The following is an 18,196-nucleotide window of genomic DNA, read 5'->3' on the forward strand; positions in this document are numbered from 1 at the left end:
CCCGACATCCCACCTCCTGAAGGTGGGAAGCCCCCTAAGAGCCTACGGTGCGTGATGGAAACGGCTGCACCGTGCAACAGCCATGGTCTCTCTACTGCTGGACGAATGCCTCCCCCAGCCATCGTGATCTCGCGCGTTTTCCACGACGCAACAATCCGTCAAGCTCCTGCTCAAAAGCTGCTTTCATCTCTCTCCATCTTTCCTCGGTTCACGTTCTCTCTGGCCTGTTCTCTCCTTTGACTGTCAAAGACTTTAGCGCCGGCCATTGTTCCTTTATAACCATGGCGTGTTCTATCCAAGCCCACTTACTTTTCTTTGCATTCAATGTGATGTTCCTCTAATCCATGCCTGCCTGTCTGTTTCTCAGTAAATCCAAGCACGCATCCTTCCCGTTACTTCATTATGCAATGTTCTGTTTTTCTTCTGTTTTCTGTGACCCGTGTCCAATATTTCAGATTCCTATTATCCGCTGGCCTCGGCAGTAGGGGTTTCACGAACAGGACTTGCCTCAACAGTCTACTGTGCTGAATAGGTTTCTTGTGTCTTTTGTTGTTTGTGCGCATCCCAGGTGCGATACCTGAAGATCATCGAAAAGAGTGGGTACCAGGCCCTGCCGTGGGTGCGCTACATCACGCAAAACGGAGGTGAGAGAGCCGCGTGCCCTGTCGCAGCCCTGTGTGATTATAATTACGTTACAAATTACTCCATAAGTTCAACATACGTATGCACACACACAGCAATTATTGCACTGGCAGGATGAATGACCACTTGCAGGCTGCCACTGGGGAGGGAGGGGGGTTCACCCCTTCGAATGTTTGAAGATGAGATGTGACGTGAAGGCGTTTTGATTTGCCGAGGCATTTGCACAATGCCCATCATAAATAGAGTCATTCTTATCGTCATACAATGTTAGGAAAAGGTTTGCAGGCTGGATTCCTGGCTGGCGTGATGATGACGGCACCCGCATCCCACAGGCGTTGAGCCGGGTTCGTACGCGCTGGCGTCACGCTTCTCCCTCCCCCGACCAGCCAGCCAGCCTCCACCCCGGTCATGTATTCCATGCAAATGTGTGGGAGTTACTGTCATACTCTCATGCTACATTAGACAAAAGTTTTGCTGGCTGGCTGGATAGTTAGCTGGAGGGTGCGTCAGTGGGAGGGAGTAGGACATGCGAGCTGCTGGTCTACCACTATTAATAAGATACCGCTAAAATCTGTTGGCAATAGTTATTTCTTTACCGCGGGTAATTCACGTGACGTCATATATTACGTGAACGGGGACAGCGTTACGTGTCATGGGTTTTGTTGCATCATAACGTTCCTACGTGTGGCCGCCAACCTGTACATCTCGTTTGCAGCTCTCTCTCTCTCCCTCTCGTGTGTGTTGCTTTCATCCCGCTAATCTTCGGTGGCACCTCCTGACTAATCTGCTTATTTGGGCCGTTGGCTGGCACGCAGCGTGGCACTGCCCCCGCGAGGGATCCGAACAGAGGCCTCGTCTCGCGGCGTGATGCAGATGGCACAATCGGAATCAAATTGGGCAAAGTGATGAAAGAAAATTGTACTTGCATTTGCTGCGTTAAGCCCAGCAAAATAGGGGCGTTTCTCAACACCTCTTTCTGACCACGGCATGAATCTGAAAATAAGTGTTTTCCCAAACGGAGCAAGTTAAAAAAAATATCCAGTAACGGTTTTAGTTACATTTTTTGGCGTAACGTACGTGTACACAAGCAGCAGGCTTTTTGGAGTAAGCCAGGGTTTCCCAAAGCACTTGTAACTCACACCACCCTTCAAAGCCCGTTGCCTCTTTGGAGACTCCCCATGCCATGTTATTTTTAATTCGCCGCTCGCTCCGGCTGCAACGCGAGGCCCCCCTTTGACGACCCTTAACGGGCCTCTAAAACACGACCCCTCCGGTATTCATGACACCATGGTTTGGGAAACCCTGCCATAAGCTTGCACAGTAGCTGACTTGCAGATGTCACTTGGTAAACATCACCTCTTCTCACTCTTGTCGGCTCCCCGTGCTCGTTCATCCCATCTCTTCCCTGTCACTCTCCCCATCCCCCTCGCTCCACTCTGCGTGCTTTCTCCGCTCCGGCAACCACGGCTTTCTGTTGATGCCTCCGGTCGACCTTCGCTCCGTGGGGAGGTCGCTCATTCTCCTCTGCTGCTCCCCATAACCTGAAACTCCTTTCTCCCAACCATCTGTGCTGCTTGACTGTCTGCTCCCAAGTCCAGGTTCAAGAACTCCCTTTTTCCCTCTGCCTATGAGTGACTGCCTCTCTTTACAAAATGAATATGCCCACCGTTTTTGTACAGCCTCTGGAGATGCGGTTGCATTTATTGACTCTGCACACTGGGATTTTTGCACACAGCGTTGGTGTACGGTGCTTTTTCTGGAAGACTTTGGAGTTTTCTCCTGGATTTTTCTGTTTGCACATAATCACTTTAAGATGCTTTCTTGTTCATGTTTTTGTTTGTTGCGGTTGCATCCCAAGAGCCGAATGGCTCTTGAACTGAAACATCTAATTAGTATTTTTCTGCATCCTTCCACGTTGTCGCTGTTGCACCAGACTACCAGCTCCGGACCAACTGAGGCACCGGAGTCTCCCGGTTACGCTGGCTCCCGTTTGCGACGCCGACAACGGAGGGTGCCGCCAGACGCGCCTCTACGTCGGTGGTCGGTCGGTGGCGACGGCACACCGGTCCTTCCACTCCCTCAGCACCAGCTCCTCCCTCCGCCTCACCGCTTTTCCAAACTGCCCGTTCATCCGTCCGTCCGTCAACTCGTCAGCACCCGCGCCCGGGGGCTGCCGTGACGTTCCCGGTCGCCCATGCCGCTTGCTTGCCACCGTGTGGCTCCCTGCGGATGCTTCTCGTCTGCCGGGGATGAGCGAGGCAAAGCTGCTCCTGTGCACCCCCCCCCCCTCCCACCATCGTCCCGTTCCTCCCCCCGCACTTCATTAAAAATTCCGGTACTGCCACGAGTTCAGGCCCACGTCCCGACGGCGGTCGTCGTAGCTCTGTCGGTTGAGTCCCTCAAGGTCGGAGTCGCCAGACAAACCCCACCTCCCACTCCATGCCGGGTCTCGTTTAAGGTGCCGTACTTGCCCCCCAAATGTATTGCCGGACGTATTGAGCTACCGTCTCTGTGGGATGCCGGCGATCGTGGTGTTGCGCCGCAGGGAGACGACCGGATTTCGTTGATTGTCACCAGAAATGTCGCTGCCCAACAAAAAGAATTTCTTTGTCTCTTATCATGATGATGACGATGATAATGTTGTGGCTGTGCGAGACAGGTTGGGGTTTATTGACACGAGCACCTGGGCTGGTCGTGAGATCTCGAGTGGCACGGGGTAGCTTTTCTAATCCAGGTGGTCGGCGACTCTCCAAGACCACCTTGACTCCATGGGCCAGGCCAGAGCGGAATTGGGTACCAGTAGAGGTGGAAAATATTCTGTGATATCAAGATCTTTACACGGTTAATAGCGACGGATTGTGTAATAACGTCGTACTTGGTACACGGGGCTATTGCATCATTCACTTTTATTGGCCATTTAAAGATGTTGGTCCAACTCTAGCTTTGCCATCCACAGACGGCACCATTATTATAATTATCGTTTCGTTTGTTTACCCAGGAAAGCCTCGCCGAGTCTCAGGACGCTTTATTTTTTTTCAAGAGGGTCCTTGACAAGGTTTCAAAGTTGGGGGCGACGTTGCTGCTGCTGCTGCTCCTTTGTGTAGCCTCAATTGAGTAATTTATCAGCATTGCGATGTTTGGATAAAATCAGTTACATAGGATGTGTTTTTTTTCTTAGCTATGGGAGGAAACCAGAGAACATGGAGGGAAACCCCATGCATAACGGGGGGAGTAGACAAAATAACTCCTAAAAACTCCACACCTGTGTCGGGAATCGAACCCAAGTCTTACCACTGCGCCACCCTACGAATCTTGTACGAACAGGTGAAATATTCGGTTTGGGCCATGGACTACTTTTGCCCCTCCCCCCATCCCCCACGTCTTGCTGTGAAACTCACCTTGCCAATGAAGTGTGCTTGTGTGTGTGTGTCGCAACACAGTGTGTGTGTGCGTGTGTGGGTCTCTGAGCCACGGTCGACCTGTGTGTGCGTGCGAGTTGGTCATCGTCTTCCCCATTTAAGTGTTGTCCTTGTTGCAGTTACTGAGTAAAAAGTGTAAAATGTTGTAGCAGGCGGTTGAAGGGAAACCCCCCGATACCGCCACGGAGTCAGTATTGTCGCGTAGAATTCGTTGATCGTTTTCGAGAGACCTGATTGCGGGTTTATCCCGCCCAGGGTTCTTCTGTTTATTTTTATTTTATTTAAATTTGTACGGAAAAACGAAGGCCTAACTTTTTACTCCGAGCTTCGTCCCATTGTCTGTCGCCCGGAGATGATGTTACATTTCGTACGGGCCGGTGAAAGTGTTTTTCGATTCGAGCGGCTCGCAACAGCGCGTGGAAGTACGCGCCGTTTTAACGACCTGCCGAAACAACATTGCCAATCAATACCGCAGTAATGAACCTATCGGTTGAGCGCGAGGTGTCAGGCCAAACCTTTGAGGCATGCCGTTACAGCCTCGCGTGCCCACGGCTGTGGCGTGTACCGTATGCTAAACCATTGCGCGTTGCTCCTGCCGCATTAGAAGGGATGTCTGTCTGCTCGTTTGCACAGCGACGACAAGGGTGGTGGAGGGGTGGTATTTTTCCCCGCGTGGTCCCTATCGATTTAATAATCTCATGGATTCTGACGCTCGATGCAACGCGCATCGAATCGTTCGCGTAAGCATCGATCGTTTACAGTTCGCGCACATCGTTTTTTCTTATTCTGTCACGGAGCTTAATTTCTTTTGAAATGTTTGCGTGAACCTATCCGCCGCAGCGATGCACATCATGCATGTGGTGTGCTAGGTGCGGGGATATTTCCCGGGTTTCCGACACGCTGGGCAGACCAGGCTGAAATTAAAAGCCCGTATCTGCTACCCATCACTCTTTGAGGGGGGGGGGGGTGTAGTGAAGAGAGAGAACTGTACAAAAGAAATGCCGACAAACAAACAAACACAAACCGAGACAAATGCTCATTTCCATCGTTGAAATGCAACGGCGTTGCTCGCGAAACATTCGCACCATTCGCCAAGGGCTTCGCACAAACATCGCGTGGTTTCACGGCTCCTTGCAAGGGAAACGATCAATAACCAAAACAGCTCCTCTCTTGCCGTTACGCAACTTTGGCGGCTTTGTGCCCCTGGGGTGCGCGACACGTGCGTCTTGATGCAAGAGTGTTGAGAAAATGTAATTTTACACGGCCTTGGAGGAACGTGTTCCAGGAACGTGTCTACGGCGGCGTATTTAACAAGCGTGGAAATTACGCCACGCCAAGTCTTCTCTTGCCGAGAATTTGGTGTTTTGCCCGATCTCGTCAGATCTCAGAAGCCGAGCAGTGTTTGAGCCTGGATCGTGCTGTCGGGGGTGATCGCCACGCAAGTCGGGCTTTGCAGGTTTACGTAGCGGCAAGCAGCAAAAGGGCAGTGCAACAAAATCCATTTGCTGTGCTGTACTTCTATGCTCTCACACTTGTACGTTCCGCCTTCACCAACTCCGCTCTGACCAGCGTGATGACGTACGGTCGGACAACAACCCGTCCACCATCCGCGTGGCGTGCGGGTGGAGGAGGCCTTGAACCAACAGTGGGTTGATTTAAAAGAGGTGGGCCTTCAATGTGCTTGGAAGGGAAGACGCTCCGGTGCCAACAGCATTGGTGACGTACCGACAAGCGCGTGGGGAGCGTTCCGCCACCGTCAGTGTTTCTTGCTCTGGCAACGTGAAACAAATATAAACTCTTCTTCTTGGTTCTTTCGGTAAAGTCACGTAGAAGGGAAATAAAAATATAATAAAAACAAAACATAATAAAATAATTCTCACGGCTTTTCGGCCACAACGCAAGCAGCCGTCCTCAGGTGAAGAACAAGTCTATCGGGAAGATAGTTTTTTTAAAATTATTGTATTACTTCCCTTGTACGTAGCTTTACCGAAAGAACCAAGAAGATGAATCCCTGCAGTCACGAAAGCTTTAAATCGAAATATAAACTCTAGTGAAGTATGCTTTATTCGCCCATTTAACAATGCTTCAGATTTGCATCAAACAGCCGGACACACTGCCTCTCTCCTGTATGTTTTCATTACGAGATAAGAACAGGTTTTTGTTGTTCTTGTCTTTCGCGACTTAAGTTCAGGGCTGACCACGTGAGGCTGTGGGTGACGTCCTAGCCACGTTCACACGAGGAGAGACGCCACAGGGCTCTGGGGTTTCTATACTTTCTGTAAAAAAAAAAACTTGAGCTATTTACATTCCATTTGCGCGACCAAGGCGAAGAGATTTCCATTCGGAACCCTCATAGAAAGCGGTGTGACGTCACCCCCCGCCCCGCCCCACAGAATGCATTGTGACGTCACCACCAGCTTCCCCGTTGTTAAAGAACGGCCACCGGAAGATGACATCACAGAACTGCTGCCGAGGTCACTTCGATTGCATTTGCGTCTTCAACATATCAAGTTGTGCACCCTCGCATGCCCCTGCTGTGGAAGCGAACCGGACGATATGAAATCCCCGCCTATCTTTACCTACGGGGCCAATCGGCGATGATGATGATGATGATGTCGTATGTGGCTTGACGCCCTGATTCCATCGTTTTTATTATTTACATTTCATCGGTAGGAGACGTCGCAGGAAGTGATGCCGCTTGGCTCGATGCGCTCTGCTCGTCTCACGAGAGATGCTGAAGGACGTCGATCGGAGTGGCCCTTCCGTTTGGCAACGGGGTGAAGGCCGGGGCTGCGAGTGTGGCGTCGCATTCGTACGAATGGCTTCGTGAACACCGGCTCAAGACAATATCGTTTCCAATTTTTGAATGTCTACATATCTCACTTCTCCCCCCCCCCCCCACCACCGTCTTTTTATGAACGTGCCTGTAGATGAACTTTTGCGTTTTGGAGAAGATCTATTGATGTTACATCGCCGTTCACATGAGAAAATAAGTCGGATTAAATAACAGAATAAGCCACCTCCACGCAACATTTTGAGAAATAATTATAACCGGGTTTATTTTAACTGGGTTTCTAAAACTACCCCCCCCCCCCCCACATCCGTCCATCCTGCAGGATGATTGGGTGGCACCACCGTCGATCGGCAGCAGCAGGTCGTGTGTTGGTGGGAGGTTAAGTGTGGGTACTCCCATCTCTTCAAATGTGTCTGACCCGCGTGGATGAGTCGACCAGATGCCCTCTATGGAAGGGCTTTACTTGAAGGCCCTCTCGTGACATCTGGGGTCCTGAACCGAGCCTGCTACGTGCCACGTGTATAGCTTCACTGACGGTGGGACCCCAGATCTGCACCATGCTTGTCTCTTACAAACTGAAACGCGTATTTTTGTTGTTGTTGTTGTAACTCTGGCCGACGAAAGCATTTTGCCCAACCGGAAAGTCACTGACGCGCGCAGTGCAGTACTGAACAGGAGTACTGGAAATAAATGTCTCTGTTTTTGTTTTGGCCGCATTATTCTGTTGTTGTTGCTGTTACAGTTTGTCTCTCGCTCGCTTGTTTTTTTGGACATCCCTGTCACTCGGTGACTTTGACCGACTATTTGACGAGGGTGACATTTTCGAGAAGACTCGAGCAGAACTTGAGATTTCGGGGCGATTTGTGACCGCGCGCTCTCTAGAGACGATTTGTGACCGCGCGCTCTCTCGAGAGACGGGGGGCGCGTGACTACGATTGATGCGAGCGGTGACATTGTCCGCTAATTGGATTCCACCTCGAGTGGGTCATCCCGAAAGGTCAACCGTACGCGGCGTTCGTTTCCAACTTCTTGTCGGGAGATTTCCTCGCCTGGCTGTTTTGACCGATTTAACCCGCGGACGACACGACGCGGTACAACGCCGCGCGTCTGTGTCACTTGTCCGCCCTCGCCAATTAACCGCCCTAGCGCAGCGCGGTAATGGGACGCGGTGTCACCGTCACTTTCCATAGGCGTTTTCAGATCTGGCATTTTCATGCGCAGTGATATGTATTGTTAATATCGCGTGCATTTGTTGAAACGAATTAAAAGCATTTCCCCCCCTCCCACGTTTTAAAGCGGTTTTTAATTTCATTCCTGTGCAGTAACCTCCCTCGTCCTGGTTTCCCGTTGCATGTTGACGTTCACAGATCCGAGCATATTCGCACTCCCGCCTACACCCCGACGAGTCAGGATATATCCGCCGAGTTGCTGCGTCTCGACGAGATTAACCGTGCGACGTTCGTTGCTCGATGTCAAATTGTCACAATCGCATGCTGCTCTCAAAGGGGTCGCTAAAATCGTCGGTTTACTTTAGCACACACGTAAACCAATTGTTTACTCCCGCTCGGCGGAAAGGAAAGATCTCACCGAGTGAAGGTCACTTGCCTGTAGGGATGTTATCGTTGCGTGAAGTGACGGGTCTTGATTGTGCTGTTGGTACATTTGAGGGAGCAAGTCATTGTGCGAGTGAACATCTGTGATGAATTTCAGGTCAACTAAAACAACACGGTTTTCACCGTCACCAAGAGGATACATTCCAGTTGACGGGCTGCGATTATTCAAATAGGTTTGAGTAATCAGAAGGATTGTAAACGTGTTCAGATCAGCCAAATGGAGTATTTAATCTTCTTAACATAGTTTTTTTTTAATTAACAGCCAATCACTGATCTTCAATTTCCCTAAATTTCTACACTTAATCCTCCATTTCGTGGATTGTTCATTCCACGTTTTATTTTCACGAGAGCCACCAACAAGCGTGGGGGCAAAGCGTCGAGATCCAGTCCCAGGATAACGCGGCATCCATTCCACGTTTTACTTTGGTTGAGGACCCACTGCTCATGCCATTTTAAGTATTCCCTGATACATACTCTTAGTTCTTTCGGTAAAGTCACGTAGGTAAAAAATGAAATAAAAATGAAATAAAAATAAAACAATAAAATCACGACGTTTCGGAGGCAACACAAGTCTCCGTCATCAGGTGGGACCGTCACAGCCAGATTTGCTGCATCAAGTGAGGGTTCTGGTAAAAACGCAGAGCAAATGCCTCCAGCGGAGTAGACTTAGTCCGCACCCGACTCTGGGCTTAGTAATCTACGAACTCCATCCGAGGTATTCATCTTCTTGGTTCTTTCGGTAAAGTCACGTAGAAGGGAAATAATAAAATAATGTAAATATAAAACAATAAAAATTCTCACGACGTTTCGACTGCAACACAAGCAATCGTCAGCAGGTGTGAAATCCACAGCAAGAAAATTTGAAATAAAAAAATAAAATCCATCCCAGGTGTTTTGCTTTCCCACGTTGCACATGTCAATGTTAAAGGGCACATCATTGGAATGTAGACACCATGTGTTTTAATTGTACCGTGGTCGTAGCAATATTTCGGCGGTGCTGGTTTCTTGTCCACGCCCGGTTGTGGTCGTAACTGCATGGATTTCGATGTTTTAAATTCCACCGCGAGCATCTGCTGGAGGAATGTGTGACGAAGTCGCTTCTGTCAACCTTTCAGTTCGTCACAGCGTAGTCGTTTGGGTTTAGAGACCGCGTGTTAGGCATGGCTTGTTCTTCTTAAGCGTTCAGCCACCACGCACTACCGCGTGCATCTCCGAGTTGGATTGAGGAATCTCACCTGGGCTTTGTGAGCTGGATTGAGGAATCTCACCTGGGCTTTGTGTGCTGGATTGAGGAATCTCACCTGGGCTTTGTGAGCTGGATTGAGGAATCTCACCGGGTTTTGTGAGCTGGATTGAGAAATCTCACCTGGGCTTTGTGAGCTGGATTGAGGAATCTCACCTGGGCTTTGTGTGCTGGATTGAGGAATCTCACCTGGGCTTTGTGTGCTGGATTGAGGAATCTCACCGGGTTTTGTGAGCTGGATTGAGAAATCTCACCTGGGCTTTGTGAGCTGGATTGAGGAATCTCACCTGGGCTTTGTGAGCTGGATTGAGGAATCTCACCGGGTTTTGTGAGCTGGATTGAGAAATCTCACCTGGGCTTTGTGAGCTGGATTGAGGAATCTCACCTGGTTTTTGTGAGCTGGATTGAGGATTTCTAGATTTGAAGCTTTCGTGACTGCAAGGATTCATACTCTTAGTTCTTTCGGTAATGTCACGTAGGTAAACAAATAATTTTAAGTTCGTTTTTTACCAACGTGACTTTACCGAAAGAACTAAGAGTATGGATTGAGGAACTTCGCCTGGTCCTCCATCAAGTAGTGCGTGAATGCGAAATCTTCCGCGTGGAACAACCGGTTCCGTTTATTCGGCATATTTCACCGGAGATTTGGAAACCCAACGTGGAGTTGATTGCCTTCCTATGCCCCTCATTCCACTGACACATTCCGAGCCGAGCCGAGCCAAGGAACCGTCACGGTAACGGGGTGGGGGGTTTTTGTTTTTCTTCCACAGGCTATTTTCCAAGCGGGGCCAGAACCAAACTGTGATGCGATGGTGTCGCGAGACACGTGTGCATCTGGCTCGGAACCAGCGGTGGGCCTGATGACGCGTTAATTGTGTGTGACGTCACTGGTGATCGTTCCGCGTCGTCCCCTCCAGCCTCCAACCCCTCCCTGATGAGGCTGGTCGCGATACCCGGTGAAACGTCACAGGACCCGGATTGTAAAATGTAGCGTGGGTTTATATTCTCAGGTTTTTTCGGTAAAGTCACGTAAAACCTGAGAATATGAATCATTGCAGTCACGAAAGCTTCAAATCTAGAATTAGCGTGGGTTTACTCTCCCAATACGCAGCCATTGTGCTGAAATAGTAACTAATTGACACGTTTGTTTTGCGTGAGAAACCGTACTAATTTGCTGCGTCGGGTGGTGGCGGGTTTAATGACACATATTTACGCGATCTAACCCTCTTACGGCACGGTTTTTTCAGTGGGAAAACAAACTGGTGCCTTCCCGAGCCGCGCTGAGGCTGGCTCGGCACGACCGCCAGCGCGGCTCGGTTGTGCAGTGGATTACGAGCGACTGTGGAAAAACAAAAACCGAGCGCGTGAAATTCCAGTGCCGGTAGACCAGTGTGTGTTTGCGCGACACGCGCGACGAGGAACACCTAAGATGCGGTTCATTGCCTCTTCACACTCACGAGGCCTGATATAGATACAGCTGTGGCGAGATGTTAACTCCCTCTCCTGGTCTACAGGAGGTCGTGAAATCGATCCCGACACTAACGCCTGCTGTATATTTGGAGTTTGCGTGTCTCTCTCTATCATCATCATCACTGTGGCTATGAGATGGTAACTACCTCGCCTGGTCTACAGGAGGTCGTGAAATCGATCCCGACACTAACGCCTGCTGTATATTTGGAGTTTGCGTGTCTCTCTCATCATCATCACTGTGGCTATGAGATGGTAACTACCTCGCCTGGTCTACAGGAGGTCGTGGGTTCGATCCCGACACTGACGCCTGCTGCTGTATATTTGGAGTTTGCGTGTCTCTCTCTCTCTCCCCGTGGTCGCGTGGATTTTTCTCCGGGTGCTCCGGTTTTTCACTCCATATTTAGGAAATATGCGTTTAGAGTAGTTTGGCTGCTATACATTTCGACGTTCAGTTCATTTATTTCAGTTCATTTATTAGGTGTAGCCCTGTGAGCCATTCGGCTCTTGACTCGGGTGCAACCGCAACAAACAAAAACATGAACAAGGAACATCTTCAAGTGACTACGCGCAACAGAAAAATCCAGGAAAAAACAGCAAAGTCTTCCAGAAAAAGCAACGCATATCAATGCTGTGTGCAGAAATCCCAGTGGGATGCAAGTCAAACAATAACAACCATAAGACAATTTAGATTAAAGTTATCAGGCTAACTCTGTACTACAACAAACAAATATGGCTAAACCAAAACGTTTTAGAAATCACCAAAATAAAGTTATAAAAACAATGTAACAGTGATCATGGCAACTGTGATTCAAATTTAACAATAAACGATATACATAAACATGTACGACCAAACTTTGCAGCCATAGCCGGCAGCATGAGTCACAGATGATAAGCCACCTGGCCTAGCTCTCACTTGTGGCCAGATCACTGCTGACAAAGAGCTTATACTGGTAGGAACCCACTGGTTCCACCAGCCCACAGGGGATTATTGTGTCCGTTTGTCGTGCAGGGAGGGGCTGGGTGGGGAGGAAGGGGCTGGGAGGGGATGGGCTGGGTGGGGCTGGGTGGGGAGGGTGAGGAGGGGCTGGGTGGGGAGGGTGAGGAGGGGCTGGGTGGGGAGGGGTGGGGCTGGGGCTGGATGGGGAGGGGCTGGTCACCCCGTGGTGCCCTTATAAAACTCAACGTTTAACCTACTCACGTTGGCTTGTGCCCGCCCTCACAGTCGGGCATATTTGCGGAATACACCACGCCGCCGTTGACCCTGGCCATTGACCGAGCAACCCAACGTTCCTATCAGCTCCCTCCGCAGGACAATGTGTTATAGCTCAGTGGGCCTTACCTGTTTTAGATGTTGTAGAACTTTCCGTTTGTGTGGTTTTTGGCCAGAGCGTGCCGATGTAGCCATCAAACGTGTCACGTGCCATCGGTTGGTTCTTTAAAAATGCGCTCCTACACTCGCGGTAGTATCCTTGGAATCATCTTCTTGGTTCTTTCGGTAAAGTCACGTAGAATGGAAATAATAAAATAATAAAAATAAAACATAATAAAATAATTATCACGACGTTTCGGCCACAACGCAAGCAGCCGTCCTCAGGCGAAGACCAGGTCTGTCGAGAAGACAGCGTCTGTCGAGAAAACAGAGTCTCATTCAGACTCTGTCTTCTCGACAGACCTGAGTTTTCCATCTGGATAATTAAAAAGTGCCATAGATCCCAGCGGCTTCATAATATCGGAAGGAAGAGCGTTCCAGACGGCCACAGAAGCGCATCCAGCCAGGTGTTGTGGTTCATTTGTGGCAAGAACTTTGTGTGTGGGGGGGGGGGTTAATTGATTCACGTTGTTTGATTTCCGGGCGGTGGCGGGTTTAACGACACATTTACACGATTTATCGGTCGCGAAAAGCCCTATACTACGTGTTAGACTGGCTTCTCACACATTGACCATAAATTTCGATTTAAAGCTTTCGTGACTGCAGGGATTCATCTTCTTGGTTCTTTCGGTAAAGTCACGTAGAATGGAAATAATAAAATAATAAAAATAAAATCATTCTCATTCAGACTGTCTACTCGACAGACCTGCTCTCCACCTGAGGACGGCTGCTTGCGTTGTGGTCGAAACGTCGTGAGAATTATTTTATGATGTTTTATTTTTATTATTTTATTATTTGCATTCTACGTGACTTTACAGAAAGAACCAAGAACATTGACCATACTTCACCACGCTGGTCAACGTGGGTTAGTGAAGGAGCAGGGAGCCTCCGACAACCCGGTTGTTGTAATGCATTGATGGCCTCATCCCCCAAATGCATCAGCGCCGTCAAGGGTTTAGGGACATACGACACGAACGGGCATATCGTGAGCGATGTTATTGTTTCATATCTCTCGTGTGCATTCATTGGCGACATCAACCCCACCGTTATCGGCCGCGTTCAGAGAGATTCTCGTACCGACAAACATCTTCCGCTTGCAATGTGGTGCCACGTGTTCTGCTCTGACGCACACAGCTGAGTGCTGGGGGGGGGTAAATGTCCACACACCACGCACAAACCCCACCACTTTGACCGGTGTTAAGTGTGAGTTGGGTTATAAAAGCGACGTGGTGACTGGCGGCTGTTAAATACTCACGAATTCCCTCGCGGGAAAACCCCGGCCCCTTTATCTTCTTCCCAGACCAAGCAAACGAAAAACACGAGCACCAAATCCACGACGCGGCTTCGAGTCTTATCACGCGGCTGGTGGCAATGTGCGCTGTGTCCGATACGCGCTCACTACGCACCGGGGGGGGGGGTGGCGAATAAACAGTGCGGCGTTGTTGGCGTTCTTGTCGTTGCTGTTGTTGTGATTGTGCTCGTTGTCGTTGTTGTTGATGTTGTGATTGTTGTTGTTGATGTTGTTCCTGTTGTTCTTGTCGTTGATGTTGTTGTTCTTGTCGATGTTGTGATTGTGCTTGTTGTTGTTGTTTATGTTGTGATTGTGCTTGTTGTTGTTGATGTTGTTGTTCTTGTCGATGTTGTGATTGTGCTTGTTGTTGTTGATGTTGTGATTGTTCTTGTTGATGTTGTTGTTCTTGTCGTTGATGTTGTTGTGACTGTGCTTGTTGTCGTTGTTGATGTTGTGATTGTGCTTTTTGTTGATGTTGTGATTGTTCTTGTTGATGTTGTTGTTCTTGTCGTTGTTGTCGTTGATGTTGTTGTGACTGTGCTTGTTGTCGTTGTTGATGTTGTGATTGTTCTTGTTGATGTTGGTGTCGTTCATGTTGTTGTTGATGTTGTGATTGTTCTTGTTGATGTTGTTGTTGTTCTTGTCGTTGATGTTGTTGTGACTGTGCTTGTTGTCGTTGTTGATGTTGTGATTGTTCTTGTTGATGTTGGTGTCGTTCATGTTGTTGTTGATGTTGTGATTGTTCTTGTTGATGTTGTTGTTGTTCTTGTCGTTGATGTATTGTGGCGAGTGGGGTTCGTGCGGTGGTGCCAATACACGGGAGGAGTTCAAGACGTTTCATCCACCAACTAGAAACTGAGCGGCCTTACATCAGAAACAGCAGCGGACCTCTCCCTGTCCTCGTCTCGCTGCCAGCGTCACGGGCAGAGGACAGCGCCGACATGCGAACAGCACAAGGACAATGCACGTAGCAGAGCATTGACAGCTCGGAGTGAGCGGCACGATGAAGAAGACTGCACATAGAGCAGTTCACGTTCAGCAGAAGTCCTGTGTGTGTGGTTAATGCGGTAATTGATTCCTCGCAAAACAAGGTATCTATTTGGTATTTGAACATCTTAACGCCTGATGTTTTACTGCCAGAAAGGGTAAAGCACCAATCTTGATTTGAACACCAATTCTTATTGTTCATACTTTGACGCTGGCAAAAAGATTCCGTGATGTGTGCTGTGGTGGTTCGCTGACTGCACTTAGAACCACCTCCATAGAGACCCGGGGTTCGAGTCCTCTCCCATGTCCAACGTCAAGGTGGCGAGTTTAATCACGGCCGCGTCTGGGTCTCCCTCTAATTCTAGATTTGAAGCTTTCGTGACTGCAAGGATTCATATTCTTAGGTTTTTTCGGTAAAGTCACGTAGGTAAAAAAAAATTAATAAAAGTAAAATAAAATTAAAATCACGACGTTTCCGAAACGTCGTGATTTTTATTTTAATTTTATTTTAACGTTTTTATTAAAATGTTTTAACCTACGTGACTTTACCGAAAAAAACTAAAAATATGTCTCCCTCTAAGTTGACTCGGCCTTAATAACCACTAAGGCTTGTACAAACACTAAACTATTATTTTACTAGGTAGGCCCTCTGAGGTATACGGCTCGTTTTTCAGAAGCGACCTGGCCACAAGTGACGGCTCCACGAGATGGCTTATCACGTGGACATTTGTAGCAGCCGAAGACTCGAAACGCGTGTTTATAAATGTGGAGGGGAAAAGCGGAGGACCCGGAGAAAAAAACACTCGACCACGGGGAGAGAGAGAGACACGCAAACTCCAAATATGCAGCAGCAGGAGTCAGGGTCGAGATCGAACCCACGACGACCTCCTGTGTACCAGGCGAGGTAGTTAACAGCTCGCCACCATGCAAACTCCAAATATACAGCAGGCGTCAGGGTCGAGATCGAACCCACGACGACCTCCTGTGTACCAGGCGAGGTAGTTAACAGCTCGCCACCATGCAAACTCCAAATATACAGCAGGCGTCAGGGTCGAGATCGAACCCACGACCTCCTGTGTACCAGGCGAGGTAGTTAACATCTCCTAGCCAATGTGTCGCCCACATAAACGGCGCCGGGGGCAGGAACAAAGGTGGCTGGGTATTGTTGATCCGGCCACACCACTGCCATTGTATGCAGTGCTGGCCTTCACAAGGCGCTCGCTAACCACACTTGCCCCAGCAGTCTGTGAGGCTGAATGAATGGATGGATATCTCGTCACATGTGTGCATGGACACAGATCAGATATTCCACGACAGTTGTCGCCACCTACTTCGGGTGACAACACCACTGTATAATAAATGACGCATTCTTGGTCGTATAATACTGGTAGGAACCTCCTGGTTACACCAGCCCACAGGGGATTATTGTGTCCGTCGTGCAGGGAGGGGCTGGGTGGGAAGGGGAGGGGCTGGGTGGGAAGGGTGGGGAGGGGCTGGGTAGGGAGGGTGGGGAGGGTGGGGCTGGGTGGGGGGTGGGAGGGGTGGGGCTGGGTGAGGAGGGGCTGGTCACCCCGTGGTGCCCTTATAAAACTCAACGTTTAACCTACTCACGCCGGCTTGTGCCTGCCCTCACAGTCGGGCATATTTGCGGAATACACCACGCCGCCGTTGACCCTGACCATTGACCGAACAACCCAACGTTCCTACCAGCTCCCTCCGCAGGAATGTGTTTAATCGGTATACCAACACACGTTGCCGTCACGGTTGGAACCGATGTCTGCCCTGGCCCATGCAGAGTGAGTGTGTTGTTTTTGTGTGGATGTGTGTGGGGAGCGGTAGTGTGGTGGTTAGCGCTCCATTCCGCTACGAACCTGGCAGAGACCCGTGTTCGATTCCCGCTCACGTCCAACACCGGTGACGATTATCTGAACCGGTTATGGGCCTCCTCCCGTAGGTCGACTCAGCCTCAAATGAGTACCTGGCGCGGTGTGTAGTAAACATCGCCACGGGGGGAGACAAAGGCTTCATACTCTTAGGTTTGTTCGGTAAAGTCACGTTGGTAAAACAACCTAAGAGTATGGATCCTTGCAGTCACGAAAGCTTCACATCGAAACAAAGGCTGTTGGGCGTGGTGCTGGCCACCCACCCACCCCCTCGTGTGCCGTGCCGGCTTTCATAGGTGCTGCTCGCTAACGGCACTTGCCCCAACAGTCTGTGAAGGCCATACGGTGAATCTTTGTGCGTGTGGATGTGTGGTGGGGTGGGTGACGTGTGGTGTGTGTATTTCCCCCCCAAGCTATTTCAAACCTTTCACTCGTTCGCGTGTAGGACAGTTTGAATCACGATATCAGTGCTGATACATCCGTTCGCTTTACGAAATAAACCGGGTGTGTGAATCAACTTGCCCTTCCGTGTGTGTGTATTCTTTTTTTAACATCTCACTTTCCATGTACAGTATATATAGAAAATCTTGATATTCAATCTGGTTCCTGAACCATATACCCGGCCGTTGTCTTAATTTCGTTATTAAGTTTCGTGAGCGAAATAAAAAAAATTCGCAAGGCGCATCGGTGAGGCCCCTCTCCTGCCTAAACAGGCTTACTGAATAAAATAATAATGATCCATCGTGCTCTAGCAATTGCTGGACCGAGTAGCCCCCCGGCTTATTTCTGATTGAGAAATGATCAGGTACAACAAACCACACACTCGCACACAAAACGTCTCTAAAGAAATGAGTTTTGAATTTAGATCATCGCTTCTTCACCTGGGGGTGCACGCGGCACTCCCTGGGGGTGTGAGATGCCCTCTCTGGGGGTGCGAGACGTGGTCAGATGTTTTTGTTTAGAAGGTAAATCGTTCAAGTTCATTGATTAGGTGTAGCCCTGTGAGCCATGCGGCTCCTAAGTCGGGGGCAACCGCAACAAACAAAATATGAACACAGAACATCTTAAAGCGACGACGCGTAACATAAACATCCGAGAATAAACCAGCAAATCTATTTTAAAAAACTTATGTAAACGCTGTGTGCTAAGCAGAGGTGTGGACTCGAGTCATGTGACTTGGACTCGAGTCAGACTCGAGTCATGAATTTGATGACTTGCGACTCGACTTGGACTTGCATAACAATGACTTTGTCCCACCTATGAGATGTGGACTCGAGTCATGTGACTTGGACTCGAGTCAGACTCGAGTCATGAATTTGATGACTTGCGACTCGACTTGGACTTGCATAACAATGACTTTGTCCCACCTATGAGATGTGGACTCGAGTCATGTGACTTGGACTCGAGTCAGACTCGAGTCATGAATTTGATGACTTGCGACTCGACTTGGACTTGCATAACAATGACTTTGTCCCACCTATGAGA

At 49.3% G+C, this 18,196-nt stretch overlaps 1 protein-coding gene across 2 annotated transcripts in view; it reads left to right on the top strand.

Moving 5' to 3' along the window:
- LOC144947631 (AP-1 complex subunit mu-1) overlaps positions 1-8,329 on the top strand; it is a 36,324-nt gene extending 27,995 nt beyond the window's left edge. The window contains exons 11-12 of one of the 2 annotated variants that reach the window (XM_078876847.1): positions 569-644; positions 2,576-8,328. In XM_078876847.1, the coding sequence (XP_078732973.1) occupies positions 569-644; positions 2,576-2,598 (99 nt within the window). In that variant the 3' untranslated portion in view covers positions 2,599-8,328. Of the gene's footprint in view, positions 1-568; positions 645-2,575 lie in introns of both variants that reach the window. The other variant, XM_078876848.1, reaches the window with a different exon arrangement.
- The last annotated feature ends 9,867 nt before the right edge of the window (positions 8,330-18,196 follow it).

Source organism: Lampetra fluviatilis, chromosome 46, assembly GCF_964198595.1.
Source record: "Lampetra fluviatilis chromosome 46, kcLamFluv1.1, whole genome shotgun sequence".
In the NCBI taxonomy this organism is placed as follows: domain Eukaryota; kingdom Metazoa; phylum Chordata; class Hyperoartia; order Petromyzontiformes; family Petromyzontidae; genus Lampetra; species Lampetra fluviatilis.